The following is a 22,529-nucleotide window of genomic DNA, read 5'->3' on the forward strand; positions in this document are numbered from 1 at the left end:
AGAGAGGGAGGTAGGCGTCGGTGATAGGTCCGCTCAAAGCTGGCGAAGGGCGAATCGCTGGGACCCCGAGCATTGACGGGCGATATCTGATAGGAGGATGAAACCTGTCTCACCCCAACGCTTCGCCGTTTACTTTACCAATGTCCGTAAAAAAAGGGGCGGGGGGTAAAGAAATACCTCTGATCTCGCCTCTCTGTGCTTCTTGCTCCAAGTGTTTTTCCCTCCCGCCCGTATTTGCTGTATAATACTGTAGTCATTCTTCGCAGACAAGAAAAAGTCAAAAGTCCATACAGACTCCGTATTTCACCACAGAATCACCATACGATAGTTTGTTCCCTTCGAGCTTGTGTCTAACTATACCGTACTGACAGATTACGTATGTATGGAGTACATATATTCGTTTACGTTCCCCCAGCTGTATCCCCGCTGCACGGTGGTCTGACACTCACGGAGAGCAGCTCACTTTGCGACTCGGTGGGTGAAGGGGATCGCAGCATTAATTCACACCGTTATTGCCGGCGTCTTTCCGGAGTCCCCATGTCTGCTGGCTGCAGCTTCATCGTCGCCTAACTGGGGAAGCGCCGTGATTCCTCGCAGACGGCTGACGAGTCGAACCCGTTTCTGAGGCCCGTGGTTGGTGCAGGGTTCAAAGCTCTTGTTTTAGGGAGGTAAGGGTCATCCCAGCTCGCACGTCCAGGAGAAGGCCAAACTAAAAAGAAAAGGTCACTAAACGCACCCCACCCTGCGATCGTCCATCTCTCCAGCGGCTTTTTTTTTTTTTTGCTTACCACCGCTGAACCTTTCTTTTTGTTTTTCTTTTTCTTTTCTTTTTCTTTTTCCTTTTTTTTTTTTTTTTTTGGCGGAACGTTTCTTTTCGCGTCTGTTGGCCAGCAAGAAACGCCGTAACGCTCCTTAACAAAAAAGGTAAATAAAAATGAGTTTCATACAAGAGTATGTACAAATATACTCCGGGCATGAGAGACATACATCATTTTTTTTTGGATGGGACGGATCCGTGGGAGGAAGAGTCTCGTCCCCCGACAGAGCCAAGCTATCTTTGGTTGCAACTCATCCAAATATGCTTATTTTCTCCAAATTCTCCCTTTTTCCCGCCTTTTTATGATGATCGCATGACCATTTCACACCACCCAGAACAATCCCTTCTCACCCCCCTCAACATCCGTTTTACCCGCCCTTTTTTTTTTTTCCCTTTAAGTTGGCTCTCCCTACTTATCCATTCGCCTCCTTCACCGCGAGAAAACTCGCCATCTGACTGACGAGCAACGACGTCTCTTCTCCCGTAATTCGATGACAGCTCCTACATTTGCCCCCCCCCGGTAAAATTAATAGTCAAAATAAAAAAAGCTCCACGAAGGAGGAAATTAAAAAAAAGGGGGGAAAAAGAGTGGATTAGTCAGAGTGTCCATCACGTGTCAACGGCTTGTATACGAGAAACGACATCTGATTGGCCAATTTGAATGACATAATGTATGGGCTAGCCCCTTCTAGCTAGCGGGGGCGTTACCTCGTGCAGCTGTCCCCACATGCGCCAAGACAGACTAGAAGCTTGGCGACACAGGCTTGGCATCGCTGAATCATCCGACTCACTCTCAACCCCCTTTTTCGGCAGAAAAACGACCACCCAAACTTCACGCCCTCCCGAGACGCCCGCATCTGCCTTGCTCTCACACTCTCTTTTTTGCTCATTCTCCTATCCCCTCTTTTTCTTCTCTATCCCCTCTTTTTCTTCTCTATCCCCCTCTCTCTCTTCTCGACGATATTCCTGCTTGTCGTCTTGTTCCGACTCCTGCTCCGGAGCCATGTGGTGGAATGAAGCTTTCGTCACACGCCCGCTCTCCTGTCACAAACGGTGGGGTTCCAATACCGCCATCGGACCCACGAAGACCCAGGGCTTGATCCCGACAGGACGACAAAGCACCGGGAGCCTCACCATAGCAAAATGCAGATATTTAGTTAGACCGGCCGGGGGAACATTCAGCACTCCAAGAACGGTCCCGCTGACAGCCTACTTGAGTGCGCACACAAACATATCAACACTGTACTCAGTACGGAGTATAGGATGTTTGATCGTCAATTGAAGCTGAGCCTGGGCCAGCATGATACCCTCTCCAAGCCTATCTTTTCTCCTCTTCTCCGCAGAAAGGTCCAGAATCAAGTGTCTACGGGGTTCTCAGCGTGAAAACTTCCGCCTCCTCACACGGTACTGTGGGTACATCCTACTTCATGACTCATCCACCTTTCCCTCCGGAAAGTTTGATGTGCAAGCTTGTGTGGATACTTTGGCTGTTCTTATCCAATTTTTTTTTTTTTTTTTTTTATTTTCTTGTTCAACTTTTCTCTTCCTTCCCAGCCTTCGATACCACCAAAGAAAAAGGGGTGGCGAAAAGGATGGGGATTCTCCTACCTAATGATTGTAACTGTGCCGAGGACCTGTGCCGCACTACCAATATATTCGCAATTTCGAGTTGAGACTCCGACATCCTGGCCCGGAATCAACCCTATCCAACGATCTCATGTTTAATGAGCCGAGTCATTACTCTTACCCCTTACCAAGGAACTCCACAGCCAGATGGCGCCAGGAACAATACCGAGTACCACACATTAAACTTGTGATTTTACTTCATTTTATTGTATTTTTTTTTTTTTTTTTGCTTGTCTGTATTTCCTTCAAGGTCCTAGGAGGGAAAAAAAAAGAAAAAAAAAAGAACAATCAGGCCACCTGTTACCAACAGTGGGTTATTGTTCTCTTGTGGTACTCCGTACAGAGTAGATATATGACGTATTCGCCTTTGTTTTTGTCTTTGCTTTCCTTTTCTCATCCATTGGAAGCACTCGTCACCTCTGTCGTGCCATCTCCTTGTGACCGCAAGCCATGATCGGAGGGGATGATTTTTCCCCATCGACCTCTGTTGGGACGTGATTCCAAAAAGCGTTCCAAGCAACCAAGTCCATATTCTCCCCCCCTGTACAGCTAAAAGCTGGGCCCCATGCCGTACAGAAGCTCTCGGCGTTATTGCAGTTGTGGTTTTCAACATGCATCTCCAGCCTCTTGTCTCCCTCCCCTTCTTTCTTTAGTGCTATTCCGGAGCACCCCGGTGGTAACAATGTATCTACGCATGGAGCCTATTCCGCGCCCTCCAAAAGAGTTAAATTTGCCCTTGTATATTCGTTTGCTACTCTTCGAGTGAGCCGGGATGTTCATATGGTTTATTACCTCACTTATATACCCCACTTCGTCATCCTCAGGCTAATGACAAAGTTAAGAGTAAAAGGAGTCCTCTTTCTTTTTTTTTTTCTTTTTTAGACTTGTCACCCTCCTACTTTACAGGTGACACAACGTTCTACCATCTCTCCTGGTAGAAGCCAGACACTACACTCTCCAGCGAGCAAACCATGATACTGGACCTACACTCGTGTATATGGTTTAAAATCCACTCCCCAGCGCTGACAGAAGGCCCCCCCATTAAAGGTTGTTTCGAGACATTTTTAAGTGATCAGCCACGGCCGGCGAGTCGGAGGACGGAGGTACAGCGTGTGCACGTCTCCTGTCATCCCCCCCCCCCCCCCCCCCCCGGGCGGGGAGGTTACACATGTCCGGGGGATCATTCGGCATGCATGCACGGGTATGATGCGGAGATGGGGAGAGAGACAGATGTCACCGTTGAAAGGCCTGCACATACATACACCGACGCTTGCCATACCTAAAGAATTTGTTTTTGTTGTGATATTATTTGCTGCCTCATTGTAGCAATTGCACTGCCCACTCAAACGAGGTACAGAGATAGGATCTCTGGACCGTGCTGGTTTCTGGTTCGATGAATTTAGCGTGCGCTCGTGTCTTTGCTCTAGAAAGTAAATATATCGTGCATCTCTCAGGTTTAACCACAACGCGTATGTATATACAGGACAAGACAAGATATGAATAAGAGATATTATTGGGCCTGTCTTTACTCCAATCCTTCCTGCTTTTTTTTTTTTTTTTTTTTTTTTTGGGTCCCCCATGGGAAAAATATACATTCTACCCTTTTCCTGTCTAGCAAATTTCCATGTCTATAGGTCCAACGTACTCCGTAGAGAATACCCCAACCCCGTCCGTATGGTACCCATATCCATAGCTTTTGGTATAAAAGTAGAAAGCCACCTATGTCCAAAAATGTCCAACTTTATATGAACAAAATTAGGAGACAAAAAAGAAAAATACCCACCCGAAATCGTCATCGAGTAGCCGTCAAAACATACCTAAACACCCTCAAAGTCAGTCCCAACCCAAACACGAAAACAAAGAAGGGGGGGAAGGGGAGAGAGAGCACTTACGACGTAATCGTATGCATCCTCTCCGCCGTCAACTTCAAACAAACCCTCATCATCTCCAAACCCACATCGGCATCCCTCTCCCTCAACCTCCTCCACCCTTCCTCCCCCATCATCCACACCACGCACGGCGTCTCCGCCCTGACCGTCGCTGTCCTCCTCGTTGCCCCGAAGAACGGCAACTCCCCGCACGGCCGCCCCGCCGCGATCAGCTCGAAATAATTCCCCTGCGGCGTGTCGTACTCCGCCCGCAGCATCCCGGACTCCAGGAGGAAGAAGTGCTGCGCCTGTTCGCCCATGCGGTAGAGAATGCTGGACGCGGGGTACTCGGCACGCGTGAAGTAGGCCGCAGCGGGGGCCCAGAAGGCTTCGGGTTGGGTGGTTAGACCTTGGAAGGTGTGCATGAGGAGAGAGAGAGGGGGTTGGTGTTGCGGTTTGGTGCTCGTAGGTTTGCTGGTTGGGGTGGAGGATGAGGCGGTGGCGGCGGTAGAGGCACTTTCTTCGCGGAGAGTGGTGGCGGCGAGTTGGTGTAGGTAAAGATTACGGGGAGAGTTGACCGGGAGGTCGGAGGTTTGGGGTTTGAATATGGCTATGGTGCCCTTAGCCTGTATCCAGGGGAACACAATATCCATGTAGGGTGGAAAGGGGGGTTTTTTGACGTACGTTTGAGCGACGATGGCTCGGTCCTTGCTATCCCTGACATTGCATTCTTTCGATCATGCAGCGCTTGTAAAAGCTCGTTTTCACAGTACTCAAGGGCGGAATTTAAATTTTCGAGAACGGGGACTTCGTTCTCTTGCTCGAATAGGCCGACGTTTCGTAAGCTTCTGCCTACTTCGCCGGAAATATCGACGCCGCAAATGATCATGTGTACTCGTCGAGTCTGCAGCATCCGATTCAGTCTAGTAAAAGCCTCAGCGGCGGAGAAGTCCAACCCTTTGACGTGCAAAAGGTCGAGTACCAGGAAGCGGATTGGCCTATGGCTGAATACCTCCCCCTCGATCAGCCAGCGTACCTGTTTCTCAACACTCACTATGGTGCCGAAGAAAAGGAACCCAGACAATTTAATGACAAACGTCTGTCTCCCAGCTTCCTTGAGGAATTTAGCATGGGTTGGATTCCGCCGGACGGTGGACACGGCGACTTGTCCCGTGTAAGTTCCTGTAATCGCAGACTTCTGGGAAGCCTGGACGACGAAATTAAGACAAGCAAGAAATATCCCAACAACAATTCCAGTGACGAAATCCCATGCGCCCATCGTGACGACTATTATCATTACCTATTGTTGACTATCAGCTTCGAAATATAACGTTGTGATGGCGTATACAACTTACAGTCATATATTCCAATCTATGAAGCCTGCCCCAAGTATCTACCAAAGCCTCTTCCATAAGTTCTATCCCCAGCATGTATATCAGGGCTCCGACAACCATGATGGGTATGAACCCAATAAGACCAGGTCCGGCTAGTAGGATCCCAAAAGTAGCTATGGCCAGCATGATACCGGCCAAACGGTGATTCCCACCGCTCGCAATGAAAAGAAGACTGTTTGTGTACACCAAGTAGTTCTAATCAATTGTCAGTACATTGCGTAAAAGAATCTCCTAGTCGTAATAGGCCAAAAAAAAAAAAAAAAAAAGAAAAAAAAAGGAGAAAAAAAAGATAAAAGAAAGAAAGAAAGAGATTTACCTGTATACTTCCCGCAAAGCCAGACAATGCATTGGAAATTCCATGGGCGATTAGCTCCCGGTCAACGTTGAGATTATCTTCTCCAGTAGAAATACCCAGAGCGGGAACATTGATTGGAACATGAAGAATGCCGAAGAAAGTCAAGGCGAACATGGCTGGAATTGTATCTGCCAGGGCAGGCCAATTGACTGCAGAAAAGTCTAAAGCAACGTCAGGGCTGCAAAGGATCGAATAGATATGCTACAAGAGGTCATCGGATAAGACTCACTGTAGAGAGTATAAAAGTGATACCAAGGGTTATCGGACGCAGGAGCTTCAAACACCCACCCTTTTTCTCGCAATGTGTCCAAAGGAATACCCAGCACAAGTTCGAAAAAATAGAACAAGCATGCAACGGAGAGAAAATATCCTCCCACAAGAAAATTCGACTTGATATATCGTTTAACAACGAGCAGACCAATCGCAAGAAGCAAAGGGGTCGTCCAGAGGAATATGGTATCGAGCTGGAAGAGCCTTTCCAGCGTATCCAGATCATACTTGAAATTACCGGAAAGTCGGGCAGACACTTCAACTCCGGTTGCTACAAGAAACCAACCAACGCCACCAATGCACCCAATCAGAATATGTCGAGGGAAAAATCCTATAAAGGATCCCAGCCCGGTGGCACCCATAATGAAGAAGACGGTCCCTGTAAGGATAGAACTGAGTGCATATGCCAGGATTGTTGTTGCCAGGACAGAATCCATGTTATCCGCACCCACCCTGGCTAAGGTCATAAGGGCCATTTTGTGGAAGAAAGGCACGACTTCTATCATCTCGGAACCAATGCCACCTTTGAAGATAGACCCACCGCAAGAGTAGACTAGCTGTGAAATAATAGTGCTGATGTAGAACATCGATATGCCGTCGGCACCCCTGTCCGCAAACAATGGCTCTCCAAGAGGAAATAAGATCATTCCGTAAGACAGAGCGTCTAGGACATTCAGGAGAAGCCCTAAGAGTACGGCCGGTAGGAGGCTTGCCGGGTATATAATGCCCTTTTGGAGTATAGTCCGCCTGTCCCACCTCCTTGGATCGCAGAAATTCCTCCACTGTATCTTCTTTGTCGGCGGAGAAGATTTTGCATCCCATGGGGGCGTGGAGGTTGGAAGGAGAAGCAGAGGGTTTTCCGCGTCCCCCAAGGTACCATATTGGCGAGGACTTCTTGCCCTAGACTCTTGTCGTACCAAAGGTGTTTCCTCCGCAGCGTCGTGCCCGTCCTCACCAAGGATATCGTCTTGTATATCGGAATCTACTCTCTGCTGCTCCTGCTGGGGAGGACGCAGCAAAGCGGTCAAGGCAGATCCTCCAGAATGAGCAGATCCCGCCCTTGGGGTATCGGAACCGGACTCCTCTTCAACAATCACCTCGGGCTGGGAAATATGGCTCTCTGCTCGATCTCTGGACCTGAAGGGCTCCAAGATCCTCTGATCCAGCGACAAAGGCACACTGTCGCCATTCCCCGAGAATGTAGTTGTTACACTACGGATCGATTCCGCATCGGATATAGCTCGCGATTCTAACTCAGTCGTTTGTTCTCGCACACCCTGAAAAGAGTATTGGCCGTCCTCTGCGCGCCATGACCCACGTAGGTAGCTATTGTGTTAGCCCTGCCGTTTCAACCCCAATCCGATCTTACAGACAAGCACACTACCAGCACCGATGCATGACTTACCCAACGGTCCATGAAAAGCCCTGTGGAAAAAAGACCTCGCAGGCGTCCTCTCGCTCACCGAGGGCCGGCGACTCCAGCTTCTCAGACTCTCAGTCCCAGCAGCATCCGAGCTGGTTCGCGCAGGCGCTTCGCTTGACCACAGCCGGTCGTCTCGGGTATCCCTAGTGCTATAAGCTCTCCTCCGATTCGGGAGCGCTTGGCTGGACTCTTCTCTGCCACCGGACCCGGGTCCAGGTGATCTCCCTCCCTCCATGTTTGATCAGCAGCTTACCGGCATTATTCGAGGAAATTCTGGCAGTTCCACACGTCCAGCTTGTTCCTGGATGGGGGTTTTGGATCCTGGGGTCGCGAACCGCCCTCGGACCCAGCGCGGGGGGAAGTGACAGCAGATAAAGAAAGTCAAGGCGATAAACCTAGCCGATATCGCTAACCTTGGAAAAAAATACTTGTTTTGGGCACGCCGAGAAGGAGGTTAAAAGAAAAGACTCGACGAAAGAAAGCGAAGATAGAAAAAAAATTAAAAAGAAAGGGCCGGCTGTCATCGCACGCCGCGTGAGGTTCGAGACAGTTCGGTATGACGTTGAGGCGAGACCATTCCAGCTCGGCGCAGAAACTCAAAAGGCGCAGAAATCAACACTCCATCTCGTATCTCTTGGTCAGTCGACTCTCCATTCTGGGCCCCGTCCTTGTCGCCAAATTGGACCGCCATGACCATGGCGGGTGGCGACATCGTCGCTGAGAATGACCGGATAGCGCTGGGCAGTCCACTGCTATCCGTCGTGCTGGCGATGAAGCCTGCTTTAGCCGCTCCTCGCACCCGAGAAACGTTGCCTCAAAGAACTGAGACATCCACGAAAGGAGCTTGAGAAGGACCCAAAAACAAAATTTTCTTTCGTTCGCGATGATAGCCAAAAGGCACGGGCATCAGGCTAGTCTGACGGGCCTTGTCGCATGCACGGTGACATAACTGAGGACAGGGATTAGCGATAAAACTTATTTGTTCTGATACTAACTACGGAGTATTTCCAAGCCCGTTGTCGGGCCCTGAGACTATATTTACAACTTCTTCCGTTCCAGGACGTCCTCCGCTTTGTCGAAGCCCATGCATACAGCATAATTATTCCCCATTGTCTCTCGCACACGATGCATCATCCAATACACTCTGTACGGTGTCTCGTTATCCGTCGGACCTTAGGCATGAGACGAAGCATTTTCGTCTCTAAAGTTAACATTGATGGGATTACCTTCTAAGCATACCTCTTCCAGTCGAGGCATAGCCGTCCACGACAAAAAAGCGATTCACGATCATACTGTAGGCCGCATAGTCCCCGTATCCCAGCGACCCAGCCTCCTCAAATCGCAAAAGTTCGATAATTCTGTTCCCCCATTCCACTCTGTAGTCCACTCAGCTCAAGCGCTGAAGATATCCCTGGGCAATGAGCTTCTCAACGTCCCCCAGCCGAACATAAAACTGACTGTTCTTCGTCAAATTAATCGACCTGCACGTAGGTCAGCAATAAAATATCACTCCACGCCCTTACCTAGCCCCCAACCCAGCAGAAAAACAGAAGAGCAAGACGACGAACAACATACCCATACTCCGTCTGCACCTCCCCCACATCCTTGAGCACCCTCACATCAATGAACAGATCCCGCGGCGGCTCCAAACTTCCCGTGAGATCCACATCCGTCCACTGGCCTTTATAACTCAGCAGCATCTCCCCATACAGCCTCAGGTACTCCTCCTCCTCGGGACTCAACACGTTCCCACTCCCACTCCCACCACCACCACCTTGTTCCCCTCGTTGCTGTTCCTGCTGCCGCCTCTCCTGCCGATAATCCACCACATCCCACCCTTTCCAACACAGTTCCTCAACCTTCTCCACCCGCACGCGGTGATACGCCAACAGACACCGCTTGTTGCGGCGCATGCACAGGTGGTTGACGAGCAGAGCGCACGCCGTGGCCGGATCGGCGGACGGGTTGAAGGCTGGCGTGTTGCCGTCCTGGTCGCCGTAAGGGGAGAGTAGGTGGGTGACGTTCGCGTTGAGCTCGTGGACTTCGCCGATGAGGCTGCTCACGAGCTCTGTGTGGTGAGGGGGGACGTGCGGAAGGGATTGGATGCGTTTGGCGTGTTGGACCTGTGGAGGAGGAAAAAAAGGTGAGGGAGGGAGAGTTAGCTAGGAGGTGTTTGACTATGCTGGCGTTTGAGGGTTGGTGGGAAGAATACCAGTTTGTTTCCCAGGTCGCCGTACATGATGGCGGGGGAGGTTATGTTCTTGGTTGGGTAATTGGGAGAGATCAGCTCAATTTTAGGATTAACAGGCAATTACAAGATAAAAATTAATCATGAATGGAAGCTATATATACATATATATATCTGTCATAAGATAATCATCATCATTGCGGCGTGGAGAGCTTTGATCAGTTTAAGATTGAAATAATATCTTTATTTGGCGTGTCGCGACGCGTTGGCAAAGTAGTAGGCCAGGATAGGATGAAACACTCCTCAACCATGTCGCGGCCGAAGCATTTTGAACAAGCAATCAACATCAAACTTCGAAAATTTTTTTTTTTTTTTTCGTTTTTTTTCTCAAACTTATAAATGTCATATCTATCACCATGGCTCGTCAAAAATACCAAATCCGAAGCCGCCCAGATCCAAGACCCTCCAGACCAAAAGAAAAAAAGTGTTCAGACAGCCGCCTCCGGATGCACTGGCCGATTAAAAAAAAGAAAAAAATGATTGAAAATCCCAGATCCGAGTTATCCAAATTTGTGATCAGAAAACCTGAAGGAAAGAAGACAGAAAAATGATATGATCATACCCAACCCATCTTAGAAAACAAGGGGCCAAAAACGCCAGCCAGCTCTCAAGAAAAGGACTACATACACACACCGTGATATCCCATGTTCCATCACATCGCATCTTGCCCCAAACCCTGGCACGTAAAAAGGGAGGTCACACAGGACAAAGATCAAAAATGAGACACAGAAAAACTCATGCCTACCAATGATGTAATGGGGAAAAAGAGAAAAAAAGAAAAAAAAAAAAAAAGAAAAGAGATATTCGCGCTCCCAAAACAAATTTGCCAACCCAAGAAGACAGAAAAAGAAAAAGAGAATTTCCCATGACCAGCAACTCCCATTCCTTTCCCCGTTCGCATATCCCTTTATCCGCAAGTTGCGTGGAGTGAAGAACACAAAATGGAAAAATGGAAACACAATGGAAGAAAGAGAAAATCACATCAAATTCAAAGCGGATCAGTACGTGTGATGCCCGGTGAGCCACTGGTCGAACTCCTGCCCAAACTCCTGCTTGACAGCCTCGCCGTTGTGTCCCTCACCCCACACATCGCGACTCTCCATCAAGGACGCACCATGATGGAACCCGGTCTGCTGCGCATGTGCGGACAAATATTCCTCTGCCTGCTGCGCCGGGATGCTGGTTGGAACATAGTGCTGGGTTGTCGGGGGCACCTGCCAGAGGTTTAGGTGGCCAGGATAGCTACCTGCTTCGGTGACGGATTGCTGCTGGTGGTGACTAAATTCAAGGAGTTGGGGGTCGACCTGGGTGGAATCTTCAACGGTTCGACTGGGTTGCGTTGGAAGGAGCTCAGGATGCGGGTTTCCAGGGAGGCCGTTCAATGTTCCCTGCGGCTCATAGGATACGCCAGGGACACCCATCTTCTTGTACGTCACATCCTCAATGCCGGGACCTAGCACGCTCTGGTGGATTGAGGGCTGGTAGTAGTGGCTCTGCTCTGGCGGTGATAGAACACCGGGAAGGGGCCTTCCTGGGTTGACCATCTCCCACGATGACCGATTGATATCAGAATGATGCACATACATATCACCGTTGGGGTGATCGAACGGGGTTGAAGTGCGACTTTCATAGCTGCTATCCTTGTCAAACGGGGTGGAGGTACGACTGCCAAATCCCTCGTCGGCATCGGAGCGACTCGGCCAGGTACCCACTGGGCGTGAGCAGGCAGGAATGTCGAACCCGGCGTCATCGAGGTCACTGTTCTCGTCATCCTTCGTCGCCGTTTGTTTCTTCTTTGGGGTATTCTGTGTCTTGTTTGGCGCAAACTTATAGTCTGGATGAGCCTTTTGGTGGTTATCCCGCTCAATCGTAGCGTATCCCTCGTATAGGTCTCTAATCTCCTTCGGCTCAAGCGGCCAGCTCTGGCCAGATGCACGCGATACCACCTGATGGTTGTTTTGCGCACACCATTCCTTTGTTCGTTCAGCATACGCGGAGCGGTACAACATGAACGAATTCATCGGCCTCGCGATCTTTCCGTTCTTTGCGGCAACTTCTTTCCGACGCACTTCGGCGGATCTATTCACCCAGGCTTTCATGTCGCGGATCGGAATGTGCACCATGTCCTTGGTCAGCACGCTCAGCGGCGCAGTGATGATTAGGTTACGCTTGTCTGATCTGGCGGTTCTTGTGCGTTTTCTGACTCTCGTCATCCTCTGAACTCTGCTCTTATCGGCATCTTGGAACTTGTGCATTCCTGTTGAGCCTCTGGAGGAACTGGACCCTCCGCTTCCGGTTCGTCCCATATCTACGGCGTGATGCTGGTGGTGCTGGTTACCCGTGAGCTGCATGGCGCGGACGTAAGTCTGATAATTCGTAAGTCAGTTCCTCTTTTCTTCAGCATTGAGCAACAACTTGTCAGCATACCAATTGAGGCACCGAAGTTATTTGTGGGAACTCCGCCCCGGGTACACTATTAAAGGCGCCGGTCTGTGGGTATCCGGCCTTTTTTGTTTCGTTAGCCAAACGAACGACATCCCATGTCTTTACGTGCATATGTCAAGACCCGATAGCTGCCACTCACCATCACTTCAGTGACATCCCTATTGTCCACATCAATTTTTGCAAACGGGTAATCCTGTCTTGCGTACATGGTTGTGAAAGGGTGATGGTTCCGAAGGAACGGAGACTGTAATGTATTATTCTGGGACAAGTCGTGAAAAGGGTTCTTGATTTCACCGTCTGCAGATGGTGGAGGTGAAGGAGGATGCTGATGGTTCATTATCGTCAAAGAGCCAGACAAGCGTGCTCTTTCGTGGATTAAGTCCTTCGAGGGTCAATGAAGGATTTGCTCGAGTTCTTATCTTTTTTTTTTTTCTGTGCCTCTGCTTCCCGTTCAAAGCTGGAAGTTGTTGATAGTATATCTTCTTTTATTTTCTTTTCCTTTTTCCTTCGAGAACCAGGGGGTTCTTAAGCTTCCTTTTGAATGAAAGCGAAGGGCACTATGATTCACAGAAGCGAATTTACTGCGGCAGGTGAATGGTCAGAATAGGTCGGCTGAAGTCGGGGGAGAATCCCGTTGCAGAGCCCTAGACGTGACTGTCAACGGAAAAAAGAAGACAATGGTGCCGGCACGTGCTTGAGGTTGGAAAAGCAGCCTGGTCCGGGCCGCAGGTTTTTCGTTGAAGGCGATGGAGATAGTGGCGAGTGGATGGTGCAGGTTGAAGTGTCAATGGCGGAGTCGTTTTCTGAAGGAAATAGAAAAAAACGGTCAATCCATTGAATCAAACGACTGTGAAAGAAGAAGAACCTGAATGCACAGATGCTGCACTAAAGATACCTTTTTGAAGAAGTTGTCGGCAGATGCCCTCTTGGCCCTTGCCTTGTTTCGAATCACTTCCACGTGGCGGAATATGCCTTATACTCGCCTTGTTGTGCCTGGGGATGTGTGAGTGTCTGGGTCTTGCGTCGCTTTATCTTCAAGAGGATTGTGGTGAATCGGCTTTTTTTTATTTTGTTTCTTTTATATGTTGAAGCAACGTGGGATTTCTTTGCCCACGGATCCGGTTGACGAAGGACAAAACAAAAAGGGGTCCTTGGTTTGAGTTTCTGCCGCGCGATAAGAGTATCTATTATCCTTATGGACCGTCAGGAGTGATCTGGTTGACCCTGACTTGTCAGATGCGTCTTCTTTTATTTTAGACAAAACAGGGGCTGCTGCCAACGTCTCCAGGGGAAAGCTGAAGACAGCAGTGGGAGGAGAGCGAAGAGGCGGACTTTTGCCCGCTAGCGATATCTCCAAAGACAAAAATAAGAGAGGTTGAAACAGGAGCTTGGCTGAGTAACGGGCTGCGTTCGGCAGGCACCGTCTCGATCATCCGGGTATGTGAGAGGAGCTAAACCCAACTAGCAAGAAGGAATTTGGGAAAGCTGTTTTCTATTCGCAGTTTTACCCTATGCTTCCCCTAATAGAAGCGGAACAGGGACTGGATCAGAGACATGCAGGATGCGACCGTCCGAGCATGTGTCTATTTTAGTCTTCTCCCAGAAGAGGAACAGGCAATTTGTTCTCTCTCTCTCTCTCTCTCTCTCTCTCTCTATGCTTTTGGGAAGCTGGTGCTAAGACAATTAGCAAATCAACGTCCATGATCAATGGATGCAAGGGAAAAATATTTGAAGGTACTCTGCTTCCTTGTCTATTGGAAGCCATTCGCCTGCAAATTACCCCCAACTCCCATGTGGGGGAGGCAGCAGCAGGTGGCTAGAGGTCCTAGCTTGCTTGTTGTCTTTCTCCAGTAACTCCTGGATGCTTGTACTTGTGCTCGTGGATTGTTGTGGGGAGAGGGGGTAGGAAAGTTCAGGAACGTGGACGGGGAGATATTCTTTGTGTGGATATGAGATGGAACATCTTTGTACTCACCCAACTTTAACGGAAGCAGCTTGTTGCTTTGAATGTCTCTTCAGGAGAGTGCTTTGTCTCGGACTGTTTGTTTTTGAAAGTCTTTCTTCTCTGATTAGCAGTCCTTTTCGCCTTTTTTGTCTTTTCTTGATGGTTTGCGGAAGTGCTGGACAGGAGCAAGCGAGAAGGGAAGATGACAACAGGATCAGAATGGAGAGCCAGCGACCAAAGTCGGAATGGAGAGTGAAAATAATGAGAGAGGAGAAGGGGAGAGCGGGCTGTATATGCGTAAGACCGACAATATATATGTATGATATGTGGGATATTGGTAGCTAATTAATACTCCCAGATCAACAGATCGAGGGTACGGCGAGATGGGCCACATCCAGAGACCGAAGTAGGTCTTAAAAGCAAAATAAGAAAATATTAAAAAAAAAAAAAAAGAAGTACCAGAGATCGAGGGTAATACAAGCAAGGAGGGGAAAGAAACGAAATATTAACGCCAATGCCGGGGGTTTGGTTGGCTGGAGTGGGTGGTGCGTGTTGATAGCCAGGTGAGAGAGAGCGGCTGGCACAGACACACACACACACACGCATACACACCCAAACAACGCGCTCAAGAGAGGGAGAAGATGCTGAAATTGAAGAAGGCCAATCCACCGAGTAGAGGATGGATCGACGGGTTCTGCTGGGACTTACATTAGTCTGTCTTACCGGGCCCACTCTCTGGCTAGCTCCAACGGATTTCTGGAAGTTTGGGTCGTTGGGCGGAGTGGAAGGAGAAGAGACATGTATGGATGCAGGACGAGAGAGATCAAAGTTTGGGCTGGGCGGTCTGTGTTCATGCAAGGAGGAGGGAGCAATGCGGTGCGGCAGCCGGGGAGGTGCAATTGGGGAGAGAGCAACAGCAAGAGACAGGAGAAGAAGCACGAGAAGAGCATGCAGTCATTGACGTTTGTTGTGTTTGATGGATGCAGTGGTTGCTGCGGCACAGTGGTGAGGACCAGCAGCGACGGCAGCAGCAGCAGCAGAAGAAGAAACAGCTTGTTTAACTTGCTGCAATAATATAATGCAGGTTGGGGAAAGAGGGAAAAGAGGATTTTTTTCTTTTCTTTATAGATATGTGTGTGTGTGTGTGTGTGGGTGTGTGTGTGGACTTAAGGTGTCGCTGTTGGGACGATTTGCCTCTTTGCTCCCGCTTCCATGCGATCCTGCTCGAAGCAGACATGTCCAGTGTCCGGGCTACACACTACGAGGAAGCTGTCTAGTGCCGGGGATCAAAGTTGGAGCCGTCAACGTGGTAGTTTGGACATAGTTGCGATCTTTCCCCCCTTCGCGCTCGTCTGCTTTATTACCGCTCATATTCATTGGAGCGCGATCGGGTCGCCAGCAGAGTAGCGCGAAGATAGAGTTGGCAAGTCCCCAGATTGAGTTGGCGAGCTAGTCAAGAGACTGTCCACGGTCGACAGGAAGTTACCGACAGAGACAGTCGAATATGTCAGATCTTCTCTGCAAAGGCGAAAGAGAGACCAAAACGGGCCATCTTTGGGGGCCGCTGTTATTAATAATTTTGGATCTTCGATCTTTTTTTTGGCTTTGGAAGGGACAGATTTACAAAGACGTTTGAAAACCGCTGAGAAGGAGAGGCGGCTTGGTTGGTCAACACCTCAACCCCATCCCGAGAGTAGAGGTCAATCTCAGATCGCGGATTTCCCTGGTCTGGTGCCAGGATCATCCCTGTCGGTGCGCCATCTGACAGTGATCGACACGCTGATTCGATCGAGCGCAAACTAAACTGGAACTTTGCATTAACCACTTGACATTTTGTGAGCTGGCCAAGACGGCGTCTGTGTGTGTCCTGTTACTACGGCTAGGACCTGAACAGCGACAATACATGTCAAGCAGCCGTCAAGAAATGGAGAGAATGTGTCGCTTCCGTCCGTTGTTGGCAGCTCGGGTGGCATCCGTCGGGCCTGTAACAGAGCAAGCTGGAAGGCGGAGATTTGCCCGTCCAGCCTAACTGACTAGGTCGAGAACGGTTAGACGGTTAGCTTAGTGATAGAGTTTGATTGAACCCCAATGGCAAAAAAAAAAAAAAAAAAAAAAAAAAAAAAATAAGGCAGACCAACAGACGTGTGTTATAAATTGTATGTATGTCCGGGGTACATCCTGTGGATTGCTGGAGATGGGAGATACTGTATATGTCATCTTCACCGAGGGCGATTGGATAGTGGTTTGTGGTTATGACTGGCTCCCGGCCCGTCGGGTCTGAACTGTCCTTCCCGGCAAGCCATTTACCTGCATTAGCGAAGCCTGACAGACTGTGGGAGCAGGGAGTGCTGATTCTGCAGCGCGACGACGGGGCACGCACTGACCAGGCTTACACAGGGTAGGTGGATGATGAGTGAGTTAGGGCGAAATTGGGGAAAAAAAAAAAAAAAAAAAAAAAGAAAAAAATTGGGACAACGCTTTTGTGGCAGGTGAAGGCGGGTTGATCGCAACGGACGGTGGATTGAGAGCGATGATGGCTGGCTGGGTTGGCCACTTTGAGCAGAGATTATACATACATGGGCCCATGGAAAGGATGAAAGTGAACTTTGCGGCAACACGGGAACCAACGGGCGGGGAGGCGGGTTGATTCGTCGACGGGCGGGGCATCGCGGGGGGGGAGAGAGAGAGACGAAAAGGGAAAAGGTTAGAAGGAAACGCACACAGAGAGACACAGAGAGAGAGAGAGAGAGAGAGAGAGAGAGAGAGAGAGAGAGAGAGAAGAGACGAGGGACAGAAAGTGAGGGGAAGAGAAAAGAGGAGCCAGCAGAGTGAGTAGTTGATGATGAGGAAGGAACGGGACAAGCAAGCGCAGGAGCAGTAGGAATCAGAAAGAGCAGCACTAGCAACCAGCAGGAGGGGGAAGGCACCGATCACCCGCAGCAGCTGCCCGTCAGGTGATACTGCTCGAAACAGAGGGATAGGGAAGGAACCACGGTCGAAGAGCAGGCGGGGAGCAACAGATTATTCTGGCCTTTCCCCCACGTACAGTATCTGTCATCGCTTGCCATTCCCAGCGACCCGGGTCTGTGGCCTTCCTCAAGGCAAGGAAAAAAAAGAAAAATAATGTAAAATAGGATCAACTCGGTGAATTATTGACTTAGTGGACTGGGGGAAAAACAGGTTTGGGGGAAAGCAGCGTGGATGGGGAGGGTATTACCAAGCCAGGCTAGACCGGAAGTTTGCGAGATTTTTTTTTTTTCTTTTTTTTTTTTTTTAGCCAGATTGAACCTATCCGCTCCCTCGGGCCTGCTCTGATTGGTCGGGGGGCCGCCTGGGCGCTCCTTGTGGAATTGCCCAATGGCCCACCTTCGTCCAATTTCCGACCCTCCGATGTACATATTGTATGTAGGGAGCTCCATGCGTCGTTTCGCCTGTCTGTCTGTCTGTCTGTCTCTCTGGCGGTTCCTCTCTGTACGGGGTATTCGCGCGCTATCTTCTCCTGGTTGGCTAAGACTGTTGGGTGTGGGCCTCGTCAGTTCCGGGGGCTGCAAGCACCCATCGAGGTCTCTCGATCGCTCGCTCGCTTCTTTTTTTTTTTTTTCCCCCCCGCGTGGATCTGGCGCTACGCCCGATCCGTCCTGCCCAAATGGTCCGTGCGCACCCGGCACGTCATCCTGAGGCATTTGCGAAACACCGCACTCCAGTCGTCACCACAACCACACCGCCACCACCACCACCACAACAACCAAAACAACCCACGGCCGCTGTGGAGAGGATCCTGCCCTGTCTGACGGCGTTTCAAGGCAAACACACCTCCTCTCCATTCCCAAATTGGCAACCTAAAGCCTTCCCACTTGCCTATTTCTCTCTCTTTCCCCCCATATGTCTCTCGCTCTTCCCCATGTGAGCACCAGACAGCGCTCGTTCCTGCCGTCTGAATACCTATAATACACCACCCATGCATGCTCCGTACTCCGTACCTACCTAATAATTGATAGTTTTATATGGTCGCGGGTCGTTCTGAAAATAGCGCACCTGCCTCTCCTGGTTCGAGTATATCGATCGCCGGGGCGCGGAATCGGCCGGGTGTCCTGGAGACCTGCGGCCGGCCCAGCTCGACATGCATCGTCTGAGCATTGTCTTGCATCCTCTGTGGGTGTTCCCCTAAAGATAGATCCTCAGTGCGTGCTCGCCGTGCTCATAACTGCCGCGCCGGCTCTCTGCCTGCCCGCTGGCGCCACTCCAACACACACGCACATCCCCCCCCACACACACACACACACACACACACACACACACACACACACACACACACGCGCCCGCTCTGTCACTTAAAAAACACGTCTGTGGCGCAGAGCTGCTTCTTTTTGTCCCCTGCTGGCTGTAGCTGTGGCGTCGCGTCTACGTACTGCACCTCCCGTCAGGTAATGCATCGTTGGTATGTACCTTCTACGTCTGTATGTAAGTAATGTATATGTTCAGTACACGTATAAAGCACTCCCGGCCGGCTTCTGCTCAGCCAGCTTCTCGTCTCGCTCGTACCGGGTGACGCCCGGTCCTTCCATTCCGCCGCAGCCACTGTCACCGGCACACCATCGCTCTCCCTCCCGTCCTCATAGCGCGTTGCCGAAGCCATATTCGGAACCTACCCGCCTTTTCCCAGCCATCATTATCAATCACGTATTCCGCTTCCTCCCCCCCATCCCATACGGAGTACTTCATGAACCGCATCCATACTTCCGCTTCTTTCTCCCCCCGGAATGCCTGCTCTGCCGCGGCCAACGGACGGTAGAAACTAATGTGCAGCGATCCGTTGCCTAGTGCGAAAAAGTTCCGGCTTGGCCCTGCAGGGCCAAAGAACCCCCCTTTCCCTCACACTGACTTTTACTATTCTTATCCCGTATCCCCTATGGCTCCGGCTAGTCTAAGTATGCATGCAAGCGTTCGCAGGATGTATCGTCTTCAGCAATTGCCTAACCGCAGAACGGGGCAGCAGGACACTTTTCTGAGAGCCTTATTGGTCTGAGGACGCCGTATTGATGACGTGCTTCCCACTCTTTCAAGGTGAATGCCCCATCTTGATCAGCGTCTCGTCTTCTAGAAGAAAGGTCTGCATGTACGTCACACACCGGAAGACAAAAGGGAGCGAAGATCAGAGTAAAAAGTTAAGGTAAGGGACTCTAGCGTGATATCTTCCCTCCAGCCCAAAAAAGAAACAATATATATATATATAAAATAAAAATAAAAGAAAATAAAAATAAAAAATAAAAAATAAAAAATAAAAATAAAAATAAGAAAGAAAGAAAAGAAAAGAAAAACATACACTGCAGCGCCTGTTCTAAATCCATTCCGTGGATCTTCCCCGTGCGGCTCAGAGGATTGACGGTTCGACCAACGGCCTCCGGATCGGTGCTGGCTTCAACCGGTTCGCCCCATGGATAGCACGCGCTGCAGCCCATACAGTACCTGCAACGCGTCAAACAGGACTGCGCGCTCGATGCACATGTAGGCTGTCCATCTTCGCCACCCCAGTATCTCTAAGCTTGTCATTATTCTCGAGAATTCTCTTACCGTCCTAGCTTAGTACACTTCAATCGCATCCGTTAGAGTGTCATGCTTATCTTACTCGATGGGCACGGCCGGCCGGACGGGTCGTCCAATCCTCGTGCTAGTCTTTTCTACCGACCCCCGCTGAGTGAAGGAAAGCAGATAACGGCTCGTTTTCTACTGATGATGCCATCCTGCTTTGACTCTTGTGGATCAATGGTACTTGGGTCTGCGCAACAACAACTCAAAATTATTTTTATACATCCAAAGCTCCTCGAACCAACCACAGCTCTCCCACAGCAATTGGACTCTTGTCGGTTGTAAAATTGGCACACAGACAGAGATAGATATAGAGAGAGAGGGAGAGGGAGAGAAAAACTGCGGTTTGACTCTGAAACACCAATGTGCGTATCCTCTTTCCACTCCGCAGACTTGAAGCTATGTACTGTGCCTCCTCCTTTCGCTTGATATCCGCCAATTTCTGATCCAGAAAGGCGTATTCACCTGTGCCTAAAGAGTGACATCTCGCACTGACAAAAAGAGGTCGTGTGTCTCAAGAACCTTGCACACCTTTTCCTTTCCCCCATGAATGTCTCTCAGCCCGCGATGATCTTCCGGCCGTTGTGGGGGTTGGTTGGGCCACCGCGGTAGCTCATTAAACCATTTTTGTGTCACCTTCCTTTTATTCCAGGACGTGTTGCCAGGATAATCTACTCAGAGCTTTCTCTTAAGTCCATAATGGCGTAACTATGAGTCTATCCAGGTTACCGGGTCCAGCGTTGCCCTTTTCTGGCCGGATGAGGATGAGCGGGGAAGACTCGGTATATCAGCAGGGATTGGCGGATCTAGTTCATTTCTATTCGTTGCGCGTTTATTCCAGACAAGCCTCCGAAAGCTGGCCCTTTCAGTTTCCTCCGTGGAGTACTCCGCATGGAGTGCATTGGTTTTGTGGGTTCGCGGCCGATGTCGATGCCAAGCTTGAGAGTCCCTGGCGTCGATCGTTTTAGTGAGAGTTTTAAGTTAAGCTTGCTCCGGATCCCAACGAAGTTTCATCCCGCGACAACGCTAAAAATAATCTGTTTGAGCATCCTTTTTCCAACGCCCGTTTGCTATCGTTGCTATTCCTGTGCTGGTTTTCTTGGAGCTTCTACCGCGGGTAAATTAGAATTTTGGGGGCTCGTGAGCTCGTATCGCCGTCGATGATAGGATGGAGATATGCGGTCTCAGCTTTTCTTCAGAAACCGGCTGATCGCCCACTAATGTTTGTGGAGACAGATATGTATTTTCACACCATTCCTTCGACTTCACGGAGCCCTCCGTCCTCCGCACTGCATCCGCGGCAAACGCCATCTCGAACTCGCATTGATCATTCTTTTGTGTGAGATTTCCTCTGATTTGCCTCGCCTGGTCCCGGCAACCAGGTCTGCCCTTCAGCCATCGACCCGCCTACTTCCCGTCCTCCCAAACTCAGAAACAAAAAAGAAAATCAGAGCTATCATTTTGTTTGCCTTTGACTTGCAGACTTTCCCGCCTATCAGATTAATTATTTTTCTTTCACCTTTCGCAGGAACTGAGCCCGTGCGCCTTTTTTTTTTTTTTTTTTTGGCTCCCCCTTCTGCAGTACTATTTTTTCACTTTTTTAATTGGCGAACCACACTCTTGCTCCCAGCCGTCCAGCTTTCGAGGGGGGTTAAAAAGGCATGCAACCAAGAACAACAGTTTTTGCTTTTGTTTTAGATCATGACGCCTGAAGAACTTTAGCTTGTTTACCATTCGCCAGCGGAGGGCTCATTTCCGTCGAAAAAGAAGATCTCTTTTTCGCCCCAGGAACTCCAGAAACTCAGGCAACAGATGCGTCGCCGCAAACCGGGAGCGTCCCGTGCCCACAACAACTTGTTTAGACAAAAAAAAAGAGAAAAAGAAAAAGAGGTAGAAAAAGGAAAATAGAGGGGAATCGGCAAAACTTTCCTCGTCGCTGCCCTGGGTCACCGGAGTACCGTTGGGATATCTTGGGAGTATGGCGTCGAGGTTGAAGTTTGTCGAGCAGATGAAAGAATCCATTTCTGTCTTGGAAGTTTTACCCCTGGAGGCGTGGGCGAAGAAAAAGACTTTGACTCTCCACGCCAATATGCGATGATGACGATGACGACGATAACGATGACGGTGGTGGTGGTGGTGACCGCGCGGTCGACCGCGGTCCGCTCAAGGGAAAAAAAAAAAAAAAGGGAAATGTTATAATGCCATTCTCACATGTGTCTCAACCTCATAGGCCTAACTACCTGACTCCCCGGCCACAGACGAGGTGACCGTCGTGGTTGAACCCCGAGTCCTTCGATATGCAGAAGCTTGGTAAGCTGTAGATACAGATCCCAACCAACGGAACACTCTAATATGCAGTTGGCTCATTTTTGAAAGAAAAAGAGAAAGGGTTTGATGTGTACTCTGTAGATGAAACAGAGATGACGAATGGGTATGTTGGATATGCTGGAAAAGGAGAAGCAAAGTTGTGGATTTGAACAGAAAATAACTCTTACTTCCTCCTGCTTCTTCCTCTTCATCTCCAAGTAGGAGATGTGCTTGTTGGGTTAGGT

The 22,529-nt window shown here is 49.7% G+C and overlaps 6 protein-coding genes across 6 annotated transcripts; 2 read left to right on the forward strand and 4 right to left on the reverse strand.

Moving 5' to 3' along the window:
- Positions 1 to 3,995: 3,995 nt before the first annotated feature.
- CIMG_07040 (sulfate transporter) lies at positions 3,996 to 8,580 on the reverse strand. Its single transcript, XM_001243143.2, has 7 exons — positions 7,736 to 8,580; positions 6,290 to 7,630; positions 6,022 to 6,221; positions 5,667 to 5,900; positions 4,996 to 5,611; positions 4,336 to 4,921; positions 3,996 to 4,260 (listed from the first exon to the last, which is right to left on the reverse strand). Exons 1-7 carry the CDS (start codon positions 7,986 to 7,988, stop codon positions 4,236 to 4,238), a joined length of 3,255 nt encoding a protein of 1,084 aa, XP_001243144.2. The 5' UTR covers positions 7,989 to 8,580; the 3' UTR covers positions 3,996 to 4,235.
- A 533-nt stretch (positions 8,581 to 9,113) lies between these two features.
- On the reverse strand, positions 9,114 to 10,150 carry CIMG_07041 (PSF1 domain-containing protein). The gene is made up of 3 exons (XM_001243144.2): positions 9,966 to 10,150; positions 9,329 to 9,876; positions 9,114 to 9,234 (listed from the first exon to the last, which is right to left on the reverse strand). Exons 1-3 carry the CDS (start codon positions 9,990 to 9,992, stop codon positions 9,141 to 9,143), a joined length of 669 nt encoding a protein of 222 aa, XP_001243145.2. The 5' UTR covers positions 9,993 to 10,150; the 3' UTR covers positions 9,114 to 9,140.
- A 387-nt stretch (positions 10,151 to 10,537) lies between these two features.
- On the reverse strand, positions 10,538 to 12,783 carry CIMG_07042 (HMG box protein; the record flags this gene model as incomplete). The annotated part of the gene is made up of 2 exons (XM_001243145.2): positions 10,538 to 12,367; positions 12,586 to 12,783. 2 exons carry the CDS (start codon positions 12,781 to 12,783, stop codon positions 11,000 to 11,002), a joined length of 1,566 nt encoding a protein of 521 aa, XP_001243146.2. The 3' UTR covers positions 10,538 to 10,999.
- A 1,670-nt stretch (positions 12,784 to 14,453) lies between these two features.
- On the forward strand, positions 14,454 to 15,452 carry CIMG_07043 (uncharacterized protein; the record flags this gene model as incomplete). Its single annotated transcript, XM_001243146.2, has 6 exons — positions 14,454 to 14,486; positions 14,604 to 14,708; positions 14,750 to 14,797; positions 14,845 to 14,936; positions 15,105 to 15,353; positions 15,395 to 15,452. 6 exons carry the CDS (start codon positions 14,454 to 14,456, stop codon positions 15,450 to 15,452), a joined length of 585 nt encoding a protein of 194 aa, XP_001243147.2.
- Positions 15,453 to 17,679: 2,227 nt separating this feature from the next.
- On the reverse strand, positions 17,680 to 18,517 carry CIMG_13099 (uncharacterized protein; the record flags this gene model as incomplete). The annotated part of the gene is made up of 3 exons (XM_004445378.1): positions 17,680 to 17,880; positions 18,053 to 18,333; positions 18,427 to 18,517. The coding sequence occupies 3 exons, from the start codon at positions 18,515 to 18,517 to the stop codon at positions 17,680 to 17,682; spliced, it is 573 nt and encodes a 190-aa protein (XP_004445435.1).
- A 314-nt stretch (positions 18,518 to 18,831) lies between these two features.
- On the forward strand, positions 18,832 to 19,212 carry CIMG_11878 (uncharacterized protein; the record flags this gene model as incomplete). Its single annotated transcript, XM_012358723.1, has 1 exon — positions 18,832 to 19,212. One exon carries the CDS (start codon positions 18,832 to 18,834, stop codon positions 19,210 to 19,212), a length of 381 nt encoding a protein of 126 aa, XP_012214146.1.
- Positions 19,213 to 22,529: the final 3,317 nt, after the last annotated feature.

This window comes from Coccidioides immitis (assembly GCF_000149335.2).
Source record: "Coccidioides immitis RS genomic scaffold supercont3.2, whole genome shotgun sequence".
In the NCBI taxonomy this organism is placed as follows: domain Eukaryota; kingdom Fungi; phylum Ascomycota; class Eurotiomycetes; order Onygenales; family Onygenaceae; genus Coccidioides; species Coccidioides immitis.